This window comes from Phoenix dactylifera, chromosome 13, assembly GCF_009389715.1.
Source record: "Phoenix dactylifera cultivar Barhee BC4 chromosome 13, palm_55x_up_171113_PBpolish2nd_filt_p, whole genome shotgun sequence".
NCBI lineage: Eukaryota > Viridiplantae > Streptophyta > Magnoliopsida > Arecales > Arecaceae > Phoenix > Phoenix dactylifera.
The window spans coordinates 11,939,359-11,955,620 of NC_052404.1; the positions used below are offsets into that span (position 1 = coordinate 11,939,359).

Sequence of the window (16,262 nt, forward strand, 5' to 3'; positions counted from 1 at the left end):
AAATCTACCTGAAATTATTATAATAATTATATAAGGTGCAGGATGTGTTGTTGGTGAAGGATAGAGTGCCGTATGGCTCTTGAAGGCAAAAGAACAAGCATGCTTTAATGATAGATGAAGAGTTTGCCAAATTAAAAGGATAACGCGGTTATAGCTGATCTTCATCTCGAACTTGATGAGTTGGTTTATCAGTGTTTCTTTGATAACGACTGCCGGAGGATTGTAGGATAAGTTCAAAAGCATGCGTGTGAAAAGATCCATGTCACTTTCGATTTTTCTTTGAATCGATTTAATATAATTATTAGCCGGCTAGCAGCAGCCGAGGCCATGATCAATAGCCAAAAAAAATAACTATATTGCTTAGCTTGATTTCCAAGATTTGTGAGATAGTCTAATTGCTAACTTTAGTTGTGCGACAACTCTTAGCATAGACTCGATGATGTTAGTATTACTCACTGAGAAGTCAATAAAAAATGATCAGATGGGTTCTTCAAGTGGCATATTGTTAACAAGAGAGAGATAACTAAAGAAAGGATATAACAATATACGGTCTAAGATTCAAGTCTAGAAATAAGACCAAAATGCAGTGTTATCACATAAGGATTATATGATTATATCCACAGCATACATCGAAGCAAAAGAAGGCCGATGGATGATAGTGATGTTGGATAAGCTATTATAGTTTCTGAAAGTATAACCACTTTCAGTGGTATTTGGATTTTGGATTTTAGTAGTTCTTGCCATATTTGCTTCAGAAGCGATTGATTTGATAGTCTGAAATCGGTGGATAAACGATAGTCACGGTGGTGGTTTGGTAGAGATGACGACGGTAATGGTGGTGGCTATGTAGTGGAAGCGGTTAGAATGGCGGTGATAATGTAATAGCAATAATAATGGCGGCGCTAAATGTATTGGTGATATGATAGGGTCGATGAGGATAACAATAGTGACCGGGTAAAGACTATGATAGTGATAGGGGTCTAGTGTGGTAATGACAAAGATAACAATTGTGGTGGTAGAGGTAGAGATCAAAATATGAGTTTTTTTATCTTTCAGAATATTGAAAGTAATTATTTATTAATTTTATTTTTTAGAAAATAATGGAAGTAATATTTAAAAATAAAAAATAAATAATAGCACCAAACATATTTTTTATCTTGAACTTTGTAATTTTATTTTAAAAATAGAATCAAAACTTTACAAATTATTAAATTAACAATGGCAAATAAATCATCTCGGTAGTGGTAGCACGAGCACCGATAATTTGGTGGAGATGATGAAAATTGTAGCAATTGAGTGGAGGTGATAGCAACAACAGTGATGGCAATAATAACAATGGTGAATGTTGATGATATGATGACAGTGACGACGATGATGGTGGTGTTGTGGTATAGATGCCAATAATGATATAAAGGCTGAGTTGCAATAGTGAAAGTAGCAATTATAGTGGTGGCAGAGGAAGAGCATTGGTAGTGATGATAAGAAACTCATGGAGATGATAAAAAATATAAGTTTTTTTGTTTGTGAATAGTAAATAAAAATAATACAAAAATACTTTTATCAAATTATGGTCCTGGCCTATAGTAAATAAAAATAATATGAAGAAAATTTTATCAAATTATGGTCCCGGTGAGCCAACGATCTACCAACCGAACTATGAGACTGATTAGTAATTATTATATAATATTATTTGGTTAGTAATTATTATATATGTTTATAATGTATAATATATAGTATATTATAATATTATATATGACAATATATATTATTATAAATATTTATATAATATATTCTAATATATGTTATTAGTATATTAGATTATGTATCATAATATATATTGTAATATATATTATGCTATATAAGGCGGAAGGGCTATGCCCAAGATTGGAAGGTTGTGTGGAGATGATGAAATAGGGGTGGAAACCTACTTTTTTTTTAAAAAAATGGAAGTAAAATTTTTTCACTTCCAGTTTTTTTAAAAACTAATAAAAGTTATTTAAAAAAAACGGTAACCAAATATTTTCTGCATCAGTTTCCGCGTTTCCCTTTTTTTTAAAGGGACAAGAAAAAAAAAATTATCGAATGGGGCTTTAAAAAGGTGTTCTCTAATTGATTTTATAATTTTTCAAAACATGTGCTGGCGATCAATGCTAATATAAAGATAGCTAGATTCTGCTGCAATTGCATCTTTTACCTCACCTTTAATGGGCCTTAGTTGCAAAAGATCCAGAATATATATGTCTTGTGATGGTCCCCAATTCCATCCTTTTGCAATAAACTCTATGCTATACTAAAATCAAGGATAGCAGCTGCTTAGAATACAAAGGGGCCGCTTAAATGGTAAGAAACTCTAGGTGTATGGAAACTTATCGTCTTAATGCTCCAAGCTTGTAGTCTTATACTTATTGTCTTAATGCTCTAGTAGCATATAAGGAATATAAATGCAACAGCACAGTCTCTCTCTCTCTTCCTCTCCCTCTCTCTCACAAGGGCAAGTCCAGTTATATGCTTTTTTTGTAGATTGGCTCCATTCTCCCAATAGCGTGCCTAGAATTTGTGGGAAAGTGGAAGCACCGAATTGTCATTCCAAAAGGCTGAATTTCTTGGATTCCGCAGAAAACCAATGCAATCGAGTTCATCCAAATAGTCGCTCAAAGATATCGCGAGGATCTGTAACTACAACCAGACGTTATATAAAGTTGGCCACCGCTGCAGGCTTTATATGAAGCTCCCTAACTTATTTTTCACAAGAAAGCATGTAAAGTTTGCTGTCCCCGTTTGCTTAATATTAATTTTTTTTTTTTGCATAAATACTCTCCTAAATATCAAATTTTGCATAAATATCTTTCTAAATTAATATTTACATGTATACTCTCATAAAACACTTATTTTGCTATTTTATATTTTTTTTATTTTTTTTATATGTACTTACGCCATTTAACGCCGTTAAAAAATTAATAATTTTAATTTAAAATAACTAAAATATTCTTAGACAGATGCGTAAAAGAAACATTTATAAGGCGTTTGCGATGGAGGACAAGAAAGTATTTTTAAAATTTTATTTTATTTTTAATTAAAATAAATGTAGTTTTTATTAACGATGTTAAAAGAATTGTTATATTTGGAATATTTGTGTAAAAATAATATTTTATGAGTATAGAAATTTTGAATTTTTATAAGGTGAAAACCTTTATATTAAGTTGCCCCTCCCTGTACTTCTTGCAAGAGGATGTAATGTCGGCTAAGCCGCCTAAGCGATTGCCGACTTCATTTGGCCTATTTCAAGCCATCAAAACAAATGTTCTCAAATTCAAACATCGAGCCAATTCGAAAGAGAGCGAAAACTCCTCTCTTTTTCTCGTCTCCTGGAAAGGGAGAAACCCACTTCCCACTTCAAGAAGGGCCGGAGCGATGCAGACGACGGCGGAGGAGCCGATACACGTCCGAATGGCGGAGCTACGGCTGGCCTGCGAGCGAGAGATCCGGATCCAACGGGAGAGAGCCAGCCTCGCGGCGAGCTCGTTCCGCCAGTCCCTCCTCTCGATCCGGTCCATGGCCGAAAAAACCCTAGAAAATCGAGGTCAGATCTCTCCCCCTCATCGATCTTGTCTAATTTTGTAGTGTTTCTTGAGAATTTATTGAGTTTCTAACGCTACATACCTCCGTCTCTAATATTTACTCGTATGAGCAATCAAGAAGTCTTCATCACCCATCATTTTTTATTTAATTTTGCAGATCTGTTCACAAAACAAGCTTTATTTGTTTGTTTTTAGGATTTATCGGGTCATGATTGATTAATCTGCTATCTTGATTTCTTCTCCCTCTTTTTATCCGTTTCGTAATGACTTTCTTTGTTCAGTTTGATTAGGGAGTCTTCGTGTGGATACGGAGTGAATCATTAATTCTCGGGATTAAAATGGTGAAGAAATATTTCATGCCATAGATGCTATTATACGACTTTTCTCTGTCCACGTTAGAGTTCCGGGCAGGTCTACAATGTTTAATGTTGTCATGCGACTAGGCCATGGCCGTCCAGGTGACTGGGAGTGCTCGGAAGGGCTCATGGTTGCTTGGTTGGAAATGTAGTCTCTTAACATGGAAAATTTATTGTGATATGACTCTATTTCCTAGTTTCCATCATATCTATTGGCTTTGAATTAGTAGATGTTTCCAATGTTGCTTCTGGATTATAATTGATGCGAGACAGTTCATTGTGAAAAGATCACTTGGTGGTGGTGGTGAGGTCTGCGAATTGGGAAGTCCAATAGATAAATTTATTGCTCTCAAGGAAGTAGCTCTAGTGTCTACTTTTGAGTATGTTTTTTTTGGGCTTGGATGTGGCAATGTTTAAATTTTGTCATGCACCAAGTTATGTTCTATGGAAGGGAATATTGTTTAAGGTGATGGTAATCTCTGACTGATTCTTACCTGTAAGGTAAGCTGAGAAAGTAGAGTTCTCTTTGAAATGATGATTTCAGGTATCATTGGTGTTACTTGGGCAATTCAATATTCTTTCATTGAGAAATGAAATTGTAAATTGGTTTTATGAGCATGTTTTGGACAAAAGATTGGTTTGAGGCATATGATGTTCATGACTTTGAGAGGCCTTGATGATGAAATTAGTCATTGCCTTTTCTCCTCTATCTCCCATATGGATCTCCCATATGGGTCTCTCAGTAGGCAAGGGGAAAGGGAATAACAGGGCTTCGATATTGTAGAAAGGGAATTCCCTGTTTGCTACAGGCATTTTTCCCTCTTAGGTGCCGCTAAGTTGCCAAAATTCATTTTGGATTGCTGATGTCCCTTGTAAAATCTAGACTTCCATGCAGGTGATATTGTGACGGTTGCCGACATAGTCCTGATTGGCAAGAAGAGGAACCATACATATGCAAGGCAATAGAATAATCTCTGTTCTGGCCTGTTAGCATTTCCTCCATCATTGTCACTTTTCCTTGATATCTTTATGCTTGTTTAGTATGCTGGTCAATGTCTTGGTTTTTCCAATTCGGAGGGTTGAGTGGCTTCATTTGAAAGGTTTGCTTGTTAAAATATGGAACTTATCCCTGATTGCTAGTTGTTAGAAAATCAAGGTGAAGAGAGGCCCAGGGATCTTCCATGACCATTCTATGTGTCTTGAGAAGATATTAGACGTGATACGATTCAATACCTTTGCATGGGAATTGTGCTGGTTGATCACAACTTTTATAGTGAGACCAATCAATATGCACCTCATAATTTGATTTTTATTTTTGCCTTCAGGCTTTGGCTGGAAGTTAGTTACAGATAATCTTTGGCAGGAAGTTATATAATGAGATTAATCAATATGGACCCCATAATCTGATTTTTATTACACCTATACAATTATATTGTCTGCTTCTATTTGGTTTAAAAAAAATAAGATACTGAAGCAATGGCAACATAAGCGAAAGGACAGAAATCTTGTAAGTATGAATAGTGAAGTAATTAGGCTTGCTTTCACAACTTTGTTTTACATGCCTCTTTGATGCAGTTTTCTGCTGTAATTGTACAATTATATTTTATATTAGTTTTTGCTTCCATTTGGATTTTTGTTCTGTTTTAATACAGAAAAACTTGGCAAGCTCAAAGATAACCTCAAAGAATTGGAGGCTGATTTGGAAGAATCATTAGCAGGTAGATATGTTAGTTAAATATCGTTTGCTTTGTCAATAGTATTGTTTTTAGTTTTTTAATTATGCAATCATATGCAGAGTGACTTCATATGTAGGTTTCTTGTAATATTGCCTTCAATTCTAACAGAGATAGATTCTCTTTAAATATATACAATGATACAGAATGCAAATACTGCATATGCAGTAAGTTAGTACATCTAATTTAGCATGATCAATTGGGAGGTCAACATAAATCGATATACATATCTACAATGTTCTTCATTTTTTTAGATTGCAAGTTTCTTTGTTTGTGTTTGTGGTGGTCTTTGTCCTTTTTCCTTTAACTTATTCTCGATAGTTATTTGCTCAATTTGCTGTTCTAAGCAATGTTTGTTGTATCGAGTTGTACTGCTCAATATTAGGCATACTATATTGTACCGATATATTGTTATGATACAGGATCTGATACAACATTGTGCGACACATGATACAGCTACTGTCTTGCATTCAACAGTGTATCATGTGTTGGTATGAGGGGCATACCATATTGGCCTGTACCATATTGGTAAGCTACCTGTATGATGCCGGATATTGGTGTAACAAAACTTGGTTCTAAGAATCCTAGTTTAAAAGAAGTGAGTGTGTAGCATTTATATACCACCCCTTTTTCTAATACCGGCATAGCAATCCTTTGTTCTAAGATGCCTAATTTAAAAGAAGTGAGTGCATAGCATTTATATACCACTTCTTTTCTAAGGCCAGAAGGCCCAGAACTCTTTAGTTACTAAAAAATGAAGAAAGTCGAAAAGGACAGCTAAATGGTTAACAAAATAAACCAAGTCCATGTTTTTTCACTCAAAAAAAAATATACGAATTGGAAGACAATCTAAAGTTTATAAAAAAAAAATAAACTAAATACAGGTGACAAAGTTGTGGGGAACAGGGAAGAAGGCCTAACCTTTTAAACTCATTGTGAAACAAAAGAATTGCAACCTCAGAAGCAAAACAATTGGTACATAGACAATATATGGAAAAGAAGGAATTACAAGAACCTCAAAAAGAAAGAAGGATAGCCAGAGATCAACATGTGATAGCTAACTAGCTGAGGACATTTTTGGTTCTGTCTTCAGTTAGTTGGCGTTTCAATATGTAGGTTGGCCAACTTCGCCAAGGGCCCTCACCACTAGACTTTTCTAAGTTCAGTTTCCTGTCTGTTGATGTTTCAGAAAAGTTCGGCTATTTCCTTCAAGCTAGATCACCCAGTAGAACTGTTAGTGTTATTTTCTGAAATTTCCATGATTCTAGACATCTAGATGCTGATGTTATAAAATGTTTTGAGGGTGTTTCCTTCCTTGAACAACCTTCATTCTTCCAAGAAAAACCTAAGACTACCAGTCATGTGACAGAATGGGCGGTGGAAGAATGGCAGGTGCCCTTCTTTTAAAGCGCAATCTCATTTAAGTTCAGGTCAATCAATATGCATACATTACGATTGATAAACATGAATTATAAGATCAGAAGTATAGCTAAGTTTGGTCACCTTCAGACCTTACTTCATTTGTGGCTTGTGTTTAACTTTTTCTAATATTAGCATCATGACCCTATAAAAAGTTATGTAGTTGTATGAGATTGACATGAACATCATCAACAATTCAATTTACAGCAAGAAGCTCTCATTAATTTCACACAGTTTCTAAAAAAAATTGCAATCACCTTCTATAAGCTTCTCCTCAGTGTATTATGTTAGCAAAGCATAAATTCAACATTTTTATCTAGTTTTCTCCAACATGCTATACTATGCTTTAAGTTTGCTGCTTATGAAGATAAATGCCATTTGAATATCTATTTCCTGAGTTTACATTTAACATATGTGCACTTTTCTTAACATAAAAGTGGATGTATGGCTTCAAATTTCCATGCTTACAGGCATGTTATCCTGTATAAATTATATTTGTAGTGAAGACCTGCAAAGAGGCCAAGCATACAGCTAGTGCTGAATCCCTTTCAACTACAGTAGCTAGAACTGACCAACTTAAGAAGTTACTTCTAGATCGGAGAACAAGGAGGGATGGATATGCTGCAGTAATATCACAACAGTTACTGGGTAATCTTCTTTTTTCTAAACGCGTTATTCCATATCCTACTCGAGCAAAGTTGTTGAACTGCTGATATACATGCCAATTGCTTTATTAAATGTATTCTTCGTTGTAAACTCTGTTTAGCACAGCTCACAACACTGCCATGTATGCAAGATTTAGCTCTTGCGCTTTCTACCGACTCATTTGATCTCTTGAGAATGGAGGTTTACTTTGGAATATGGGCGCTATATATGTACACTTATAAGCACCAGCTAGTAAAAGGATATCATGTTTCCACTTGCCTCAGTATAATTGTGAGTTGATAATGGTTGAACTCAACTGAGCCAGGTTATTGATTTGTGACTATATGATTTTATTTGCTTCTTCATACATTGTTGCAAGAGAACTCCATGTTATGTTGTCGTCATGGAAGAAACAAGCTATATTTCCTTGCCAGGATACTGATTGGCCTCTCAACTTTCACTTTCACTTTTGGTCTGGAATCCTAGTCAGCCTATTATTCAACATAAAGTAATGGAGCTAAGCTTGATTGAGCTTGGTCTGTCCAAGCTTGATTTGTTTCCCATTATTTCGAGCTCAATTGAGCTTAACATTGAACTGAGCCGAGCACATGCCTATTTGATTAGATTGATAATCCTAAATGGAGCTGAAAACAACTCGAGATTAAATGAAGCTCGGTTCAAGCTTAATGAAAGCTCAGTTCTTGATTTTCAGCTTGGTTTAAGGTTTGGCTCAGACCTAAATTAACATTTAATTGACCCAAAGAATAAAAAAAGCACAAGATAAAACCTTAATCTAATGATCCATCATATCAAATATATATTTATATAAATTTAAATATATTCAAACCTTATCAAGCCAAGCTTGATCGAACTGTGTTGTTTTTTTCGCCTCCGCTTGAAATTAATTTTGAACCTATTTTGCTGGTTCAAGATTGATTTGTTTAGCCTCAAGCTGAGCTTGAGCCGCTCAGTTCGTTTGACACCCCTAATTCAACCAGACCTAAACAAGCAGCTCATGGTTAAAGTCATTAGTCCCTTACTAATTAGTTGAGTTGCTAATATTATACATGCTGCTGAATATAGAGCTGAAATTGTAAGAGACCAGAAGTATAGGTTGTAAAACATGGCGAATGCTCTGTTTAGTTCTTAAAAAATTGAAAGAAGGAAATGTTTTTCAATGGAGGCAGGTGAAATGAAAATAAAAGCAAGAATTTTCTCTCATTTAATTGCACAGAAAACGTTATAAAAAAGCCATTGCATAACTTGCAAGTGTGTTTACAGAATGTTGTTTGTTTTAGTTTTTTTCCTGTGAAAATTAGAACATAAATTTAAAAATTGGTAATTGTTGCAAATACTGAATATCACGACTATGTCTCTTATACTGCTACATGAATACCTCTCAATCTTTTGGCATGCTTTTTGTTTTTAATATCCACTCAATGAGCTAAAAATGTTAGTCAACCAAATTTATGCCTGAACATGACATCTTACCCTTTTCATTGCTGGAACAGTCCGCATTATATTACATAAGTCTCACCATCTTTAATTAAAAATGTGGTATCCCTAGGCTAATTTTCTACTCCGCACGATCGTTAATTTATAGATATCTTTTTTTCACCTACTCTCAGAGCACCTTATGGTATTCTTAAGTTATTTTTCAGATTTTTAACATCATGTATCTATATCGATCAATGTTTATGCTCTGAAATCCAGAAAGAAAAGTGGGGAAATAGGCCACTGCTCTTCTTTTCTTAATGCTTCTAACTATTAGTAGATGGAACAAGCCTAGTTTTGTGCATGATCTTCTTATGGTAGAATAGTCAAAATAAGCTCCTTAAAGTACATACTATCTAATATGACATTTATGTTTACTTTGTCCTGGGTATAATTATTCTATTTTTTAACTTTGAAGAGTGCTTATTTAGACTGCTGCTTTTGCTCCCATTTCAAGCAATGAGTACTTAGTTTTCTATTTCATTTACGAAATGCACAAAATAGTAGAAAAGAATTGTGTGGATATAAAGAGAGTGGGATGGTATGAGAATCATAATTAATCATTGTCTTAATGTGAAGAATATTAGATCTGACATAATATGCTTGTAGGAATGTGGAATACAAACTCATGGGCCTTTAATTCGAAGAAAGCATTCGTAAATCTCAAATATTTCGGAGAATAACAATGAAAAAAATGAGATCCTAAATTCTGTTACATGAAGTCAGGTTGCTGTAGAACCATACAAATATCAAATCATCTTATTTTGAGAGTAAAATATTTCATGTATTTGTTTGGGCAAGTTGCAAGGAGCGGAAGAGCCTTATTTTTATCTGGGATCAAAGCTCTGTGATCAGGAATGTGATGAAAATCATTATGAATCTTCCTCATGCAAACCAGTTAGAAAAATCAACATTTAATTTTACATGTCTGAATAACTTTTCCTCTTTAAAGTCGCACTATAGTACTATTCAAGTCCTGTTCAAGGAACTATCTAGCTCTTATTGGTCTTGATTATGAATAGTGGAAATAGATGCATGTGGCAGATGAGGCATAATGCATCACATTGTTTGTTGACATGGAAATTAAAGCTTCTAATTTTTTGCAAAATCTTATCTTAAAATAATGTCTAGGTTTTGATTCAGATGGTTTTGGTTGTAAAGTTCAAATTTTATCTCAATTTTTAAAAATATTTTCCAACATGTTATTTGGAGAAACAAATGCTATTTTTGATTTTTTTTTTAAGAGTCATTGATTGCTTTGTGATTTCTGCTCTCTCTGTGTCTCTCTCAATTTCAGCTTTGGAATCGCTAGAAGACAAGAGTAATCAAGACATAATCGAAAGACAAGATATGGAGGAAGCTATTATGTGGTACAATAAAGTTCTTGGTTTCCGAGCTGAAGGAGGAGAAGGTAAAAAGAATGTTTTAGTAAATTCTCTCTTTTCATGAATAATTTAATCTCATTGACTACTTTCTCCTTTTGCTATAGGGGTCAAATTCATCTTCAACAAAATTAACTTGAAAAATCTGGATGAGGAGTACTCATTCACCATAAGGCTTGAAAATGATGTATACAAATGTAAGTATAAAGTTTTCCGATGTTACAAATCCAAATTCTTTTAGTAAGTTTTATTCTCTTTCCTGTTTATCTGATACTTCAAGGTCTTTTTGATAATCTTCAGTGCTGCATTGTGATCCATATGTGGAAGATATCAATGAACTGATCAAGGAATTAAATAAAAACAATAATTTGTTCGAGTTAGTAAGAATTATGAGAGAAAAGTTTCAGGCTGCTGCATTGAATGGTAAGACTTTCTAAGCCAATTCGTAACTGCAACATGTAGGCTTGTGATGCTCATATAAGTAAAATGTTCAATTACTCTTTTACATTATCGGACCTTATTTAAATTAGTTATGCATGTCGTCCTATAGATATCTTTTTTTTTTAAAAAAAAACTAGGTCTCAAGATCTTTTACCAGATTTGATATTAGCAACTTTATTTGAGGATTCTGTATTATAGCTGTATAGCTATTCCTTTCTTTGCCCTGATATTACTAAAACCATCAATCATTCACTTTGTAGATACTCGTGGAAAACCTGTCCAATATTTTTGATGGCAGTGGCATTATTGATGATCTGGAGTCAGTATATATAAATTTACTTAAAAAATCAATAAATTCTCCTATCAAAAATTACTGTATTCCCTATTCGAAATGCTTTATAGCTATTTGACCACTAGAAATGCAATATAAAATTTACAAGTGCTGTCAATTTATGTATATGTCAAGACATCGAATTATTTAGTGATAGCAGTTCTTGCAGCAAATCCTGGGCATCTAATTCTTTTATTTTTACAGCAAATTGCAAGACGGGGCCTCAGGGTCAACAAGTTTGAAACCAAAAACATAAGGAATTTTATTAGGAATCCTGTCTTCAAATGACAGCTGACTGTAGGCTTAGCTACACAACTGGAGGAACCAATCAAATGCAACATAGAAAAACATGTTCCAAGTATTTAGAAAATATTGTTTTACGAATCTTGAAGCAAATACCATTAACTTTGGTGAACTACTCATATATTAGTTCTGTTTACTTAGGTTTACATTAAAAAGCCATTTTAAATTTTCTCAATTCATTTTCCATTCATTTTATCCTTTCCGAAATTTATATTTGTGCTGTGTCACTGCTGCCATCATATGTGGAGTTCAAGTCTATATTAATTTTGTCTTCCCCTGAATGGGAAGAACATAAGTTTGCTTTTATGCCAGGGGAATGGTAAATGAATGGCTTATATGGCTGTTGCCACCTCGAACTGTCTTTTATTAAGCTCCTTCCATTTTTCTTACAGGGTTCTTGCCTACAACCATGACTGACTATCCAGACTCATCTTCAGTTACAGTATCATCACCACCTCCAGTGTCAGATGACAGTAGAAGTGAAACTTTGATAAAGGAAAGTGATCCTCATCTTCAAAATAAAGAGGGTCGGCATGGTCTTCGGAAAGTCAACCGTGGCAAATCTGTAGCTCCATCGCCACAATCTATATCAGCTACGCGCCGTTCCCCCCGTTTTATGGTAATATTTTCACAAGTTTCTTTCTTCTTTTCCTTTTTTCTAGTTACCAATAACCTATAAGCATCACTCTGGAAATTAATTAGGAGCTGTAGAAGTAAAAGATAAGGTCTTTTCTCTATATTAGATAGCAAAGAAAGTGGCATATCACTTATGGTATAAACCCATAACAGCTAAACTACGAAGCACACCTGTCAGCTTTTCTTATGCTCTTTAGGATCACAGATTTGCTCTTTCAGCAATGTTGAGGATATATCATGCACGTTATGTTTTCTGCATATGCAGCTGAAGTAGTCAGGCCTTGTCTTTTTCACACTTAAGTGTAAGTAGCCGTAATAATTTTAATAACTTTCCTTATGGCAAGATAATATAGAAAGTCAATTTATTTTCAATTTTTAACTATTCTAAACTTAATTGTTATTTAGAAAGCATGGAAAATTCAAATTTCTGTTAGCATTTTTGTGCGCAATGGTCATACTGGTACAGGTGCAATGTTTTTGCTACTGTCCTGCAAACTCATACATTGTTTGGTGAGGAAAAAAGGGAGCAAAAGAAAACTTCGTGATCCATCCATCAGTTGCACATGAAAACACATAACAAATTTTAACTAAGTGGAGTTTCACATCCACATAGAATTAGTTGTAATACATTTGGCTTTTCTAATTATAATCTCATACCAACAAATTAACATGTAAAATTTACTGAACCTTTGAAAGAGTTTGGTACTCTCATGCATAATCCATCCTTGTGGCCCCAACTAGATTAATACTGCATGATCTGACATTTTATGAAACATGGTGAACCCATCAAAGGCTATTCTTCCTTTTTCCCAGTTAGCTATTAAAGTTGTTATCAGAGCAAGTTCAGTAGCTCTCTGGAATTCCAATAAATGAATCATTCTAATTTGACAATGATTCTGTTAATCCAGTTTCCATTTAAATATTTAGCACCTCCATAATGGCAAGAAATCAGCTAAAAATGGGATATGTGTATTAGTCAATTTCAGTTAGCTTTTCACTAGGTCTTGAATGTCATAGTCTGCGCCAATTACTGGGACTTCTGTGTAAGTACTCTTGTAGCATGTGCCAGCCAAAGAGGGCATTGTGGTTCTTCAATTTTGCTAATTGTTATTGAAGTGATAAACACTACTCATGTGTTCATCATTCTTTATCTGAGTATAATGAACAACTATTCATTGAAATTAATGACTTAATTATAGTAGCATGAATCCTGGGCGTTACTCAACAAATAATTGCAGCATAATTGATTTTTTATAGAATCTACATTGTATTTTGTTACATAATCAAGTGTTGTGTCTCTATTGGATCCTTCCGCAAACATTATATTCTTGAATGGCATTTATCTGGTGAAAAGAAGTGGTCAGAAAGGACTAGTGTCTTTTATCCAAAAGAAACACAGCATGTTGACTGAAATAATATATGTCATGTGGAATATATCTGTATTTCCATGTCACCATGCTTATGTTGGTGGCTATGTACACATACTTGACATTCATCTGCAGATTTGCCCCCTAATTACAAATTGTACTCGAATTTTAAGAAAGATGAGATATAATCCTTTGATCTTCCAAAATGAAGCTTAATTTCTACCGATAGTTTGCACTATGTAGGATCTCAAACAGAGCTGGGACGTCTGGTACATAACTCTTCCATGTTTTGTGCAAGTAGCAAGCATTTCTCTCTTTTCTTTTTTGTTGGGAATAAGCAAGCAAGCCTTTGCTGCAGTTTCCAGACAGATTTGATCTTTTAAGTAATAGAACTTGCTATATTAGTTCTCATCTGTGGTCTCTTAAAGCCCACATAGGTTGTTATGCAATATCTGGTGAACTGATAGTTGTCTGACTGGTAATAATGTAGAATCTCATTTTTTTTGTTCCCTTCTTTTTTTTTTGCCGTATATATTTGATTATGAGATGATTGCTGCTGCAGCATTTTGCTGGAATTATCGCTTATTGGGTGGATGGGCTGAAGAATTTTTTGAATGTATGGGACATTTTGGTTGATGGAACGTTGATATGATTGCTGCATTCTAGATTTCTATTGGTTGCTTTCATAAATTTCAAGTCCTTGGTTTTGGTAGTCTTTTGGTGACATCCTTGGAGTTTTTCTGCTTAATTTCCTCTTTAAGTTTTTTATCTGTATTTGCTGAGTTCTTCTCCTTGTTTCTCCAGATTTTGTAAATTATCTATCGGTTTTTAAGTTCTCCAACCCTTCCTAACTGGGCTGGTTAAGCTGCTGTAATGAGTTGTACCCTCAAAAGCTTCCCAAGCTTCCCGCTGTTGCACGCATATATTGTAGCCCCTTGCTGTAACTGAAGTGCTACAACTTTTTTTTGGCATGCTTTTATGTCAACAATTTATTCGTGTACATGGTCACACATACCAATCTTGTACACAATCCTATGTTATTTTGGGGAAAAAATTGCCATTTCATTAAGCTGTTGCAAAGGTCTAAACGCGACAGCTTCAATGTTCTGCTTAGTTGAGTATGTATTTGATGTAACAATGAGATACAATCAGTTATAAATTTTTCAGGCAGTTCCATTTAATTTTAATGAAATATGCTTCCTTGATAAGTTAATATTTTTCATTACAGCAAACTCAATTCTCCCTGATTTTCTGATATTCTTTTGTCTAGTGTACTGTTGGACCAGATTGCTTGCCTGCTATAATAATACCCAAAAACTGCCATTATTTGTGAACGGGTCCTGCTACAGATCACCCGCCATATCGCTGCTGAGTTCACCGGTCTGATGGGGCAGCCAAGGATTGGTGCAGTACATGGGGTGAAGATAGTGTCAATTGGGGCCCTGCATACCACTCTGCCCATCACCCACTTCACATGGGACCAGTGAAATGAGCGATGATATGGTGGTTGATATTTGGGCATACTGCTTTCTGTGATATTATATGGATCAGAATCAGATAGTGAACAGATCTCACTGCTTTTTGGCACTTCTTTTTGATATATTTTAGCTTAAGATATTAAAATAGTCTGTTTTGTAATATTTAGATTTTAATTGGTGTTTCTGACCTTGATCCCTCATGTTAGCTTCTTTAATGAGTTCAAATTTCTCCCCTTTTAACATTAGATAGGATGTTTATATCTTAAATAAATAATGCATGGTATTGAAGCGGTTCCTAGCATAAATTGAGTGGGGGAAGTACCTTCCTCCACATTCCATCAGAAAAAAGAAGCGGTTCCTAGCATTTGCGATCATCAAAACAATTGGTTGTCTTTGCAGGCCAAAAAGTTTCCTTGAGCTGGTAGGTGGCTGCACAACTCTGATAAGGTCAGCTGATCGCTGAATGCAACCGTTTCCTCTGAAAGCTTGCAACGATGAATTTCAAGCATGAACAAGAAGACAATGTAAGGCATAATGACTTGCAGCAATAGTTTTCCTTACCAATGTTAGTTTTGTTTTCTGTCCATAGGGATTGTACACGAATCAGAGAACAACTGACCTAGTATGTCTGCTCAACAAGAAATGCCTTTGTATCTATCATCTGTATAAAAATGTGGGCCAGGCTGTGTTTTTATTTATGCCAAGATTACTATTCCTCTTTTCTGGTAGTGATCAGTGTTTCAATCTAGCCTATGTGTCTCAGAAAAATCTGATGTATTGAGATGTCAGCACCAGATTTTGCACAAGGTTGCAACGAGGGTGTAAACTCATCTGTTTGCAGGAAACAAAATTATTTGCTTCTGATTTTCTACTAATAAAGTATTTGCTGATTGTTACATCTGATCACACTGCCTGTCAAAAGGGTATATTCCTAAGCGCAATAAGAAGTGATGTTTTTATGTTATGTCTCTGAGCTCTGGTGCCACTATGTGTATTCCCGTTGAAAACAATGCTCGATATTTTAATAATTTTAAGATGATATGGATTGACAGTCTTCTGTGGATTAGTTCACGTGTGCTCTACCTTTATTTTCATGCAT

At 34.7% G+C, this 16,262-nt stretch overlaps 1 protein-coding gene across 2 annotated transcripts; it reads left to right on the forward strand.

Annotated features, from left to right (window-relative positions):
- The first annotated feature begins 3,298 nt into the window (after positions 1 to 3,298).
- LOC103714368 (kinetochore protein SPC25 homolog) lies at positions 3,299 to 16,042 on the forward strand. Of its 2 annotated transcripts, none has more exons than XM_008801594.4 (8): positions 3,299 to 3,580; positions 5,587 to 5,652; positions 7,588 to 7,734; positions 10,523 to 10,636; positions 10,715 to 10,804; positions 10,908 to 11,030; positions 12,075 to 12,301; positions 14,490 to 15,556. In XM_008801594.4, the coding sequence occupies exons 1-8, from the start codon at positions 3,412 to 3,414 to the stop codon at positions 14,496 to 14,498; spliced, it is 945 nt and encodes a 314-aa protein (XP_008799816.2). In that variant the 5' UTR covers positions 3,299 to 3,411; the 3' UTR covers positions 14,499 to 15,556. The 2 variants fall into 2 exon arrangements, with proteins under 2 accessions (XP_008799816.2, XP_008799808.2); XM_008801586.3 differs by lacking the exon at positions 14,490 to 15,556 and adding an exon at positions 15,563 to 16,042 and having other exon boundaries at positions 3,300 to 3,580.
- The last annotated feature ends 220 nt before the right edge of the window (positions 16,043 to 16,262 follow it).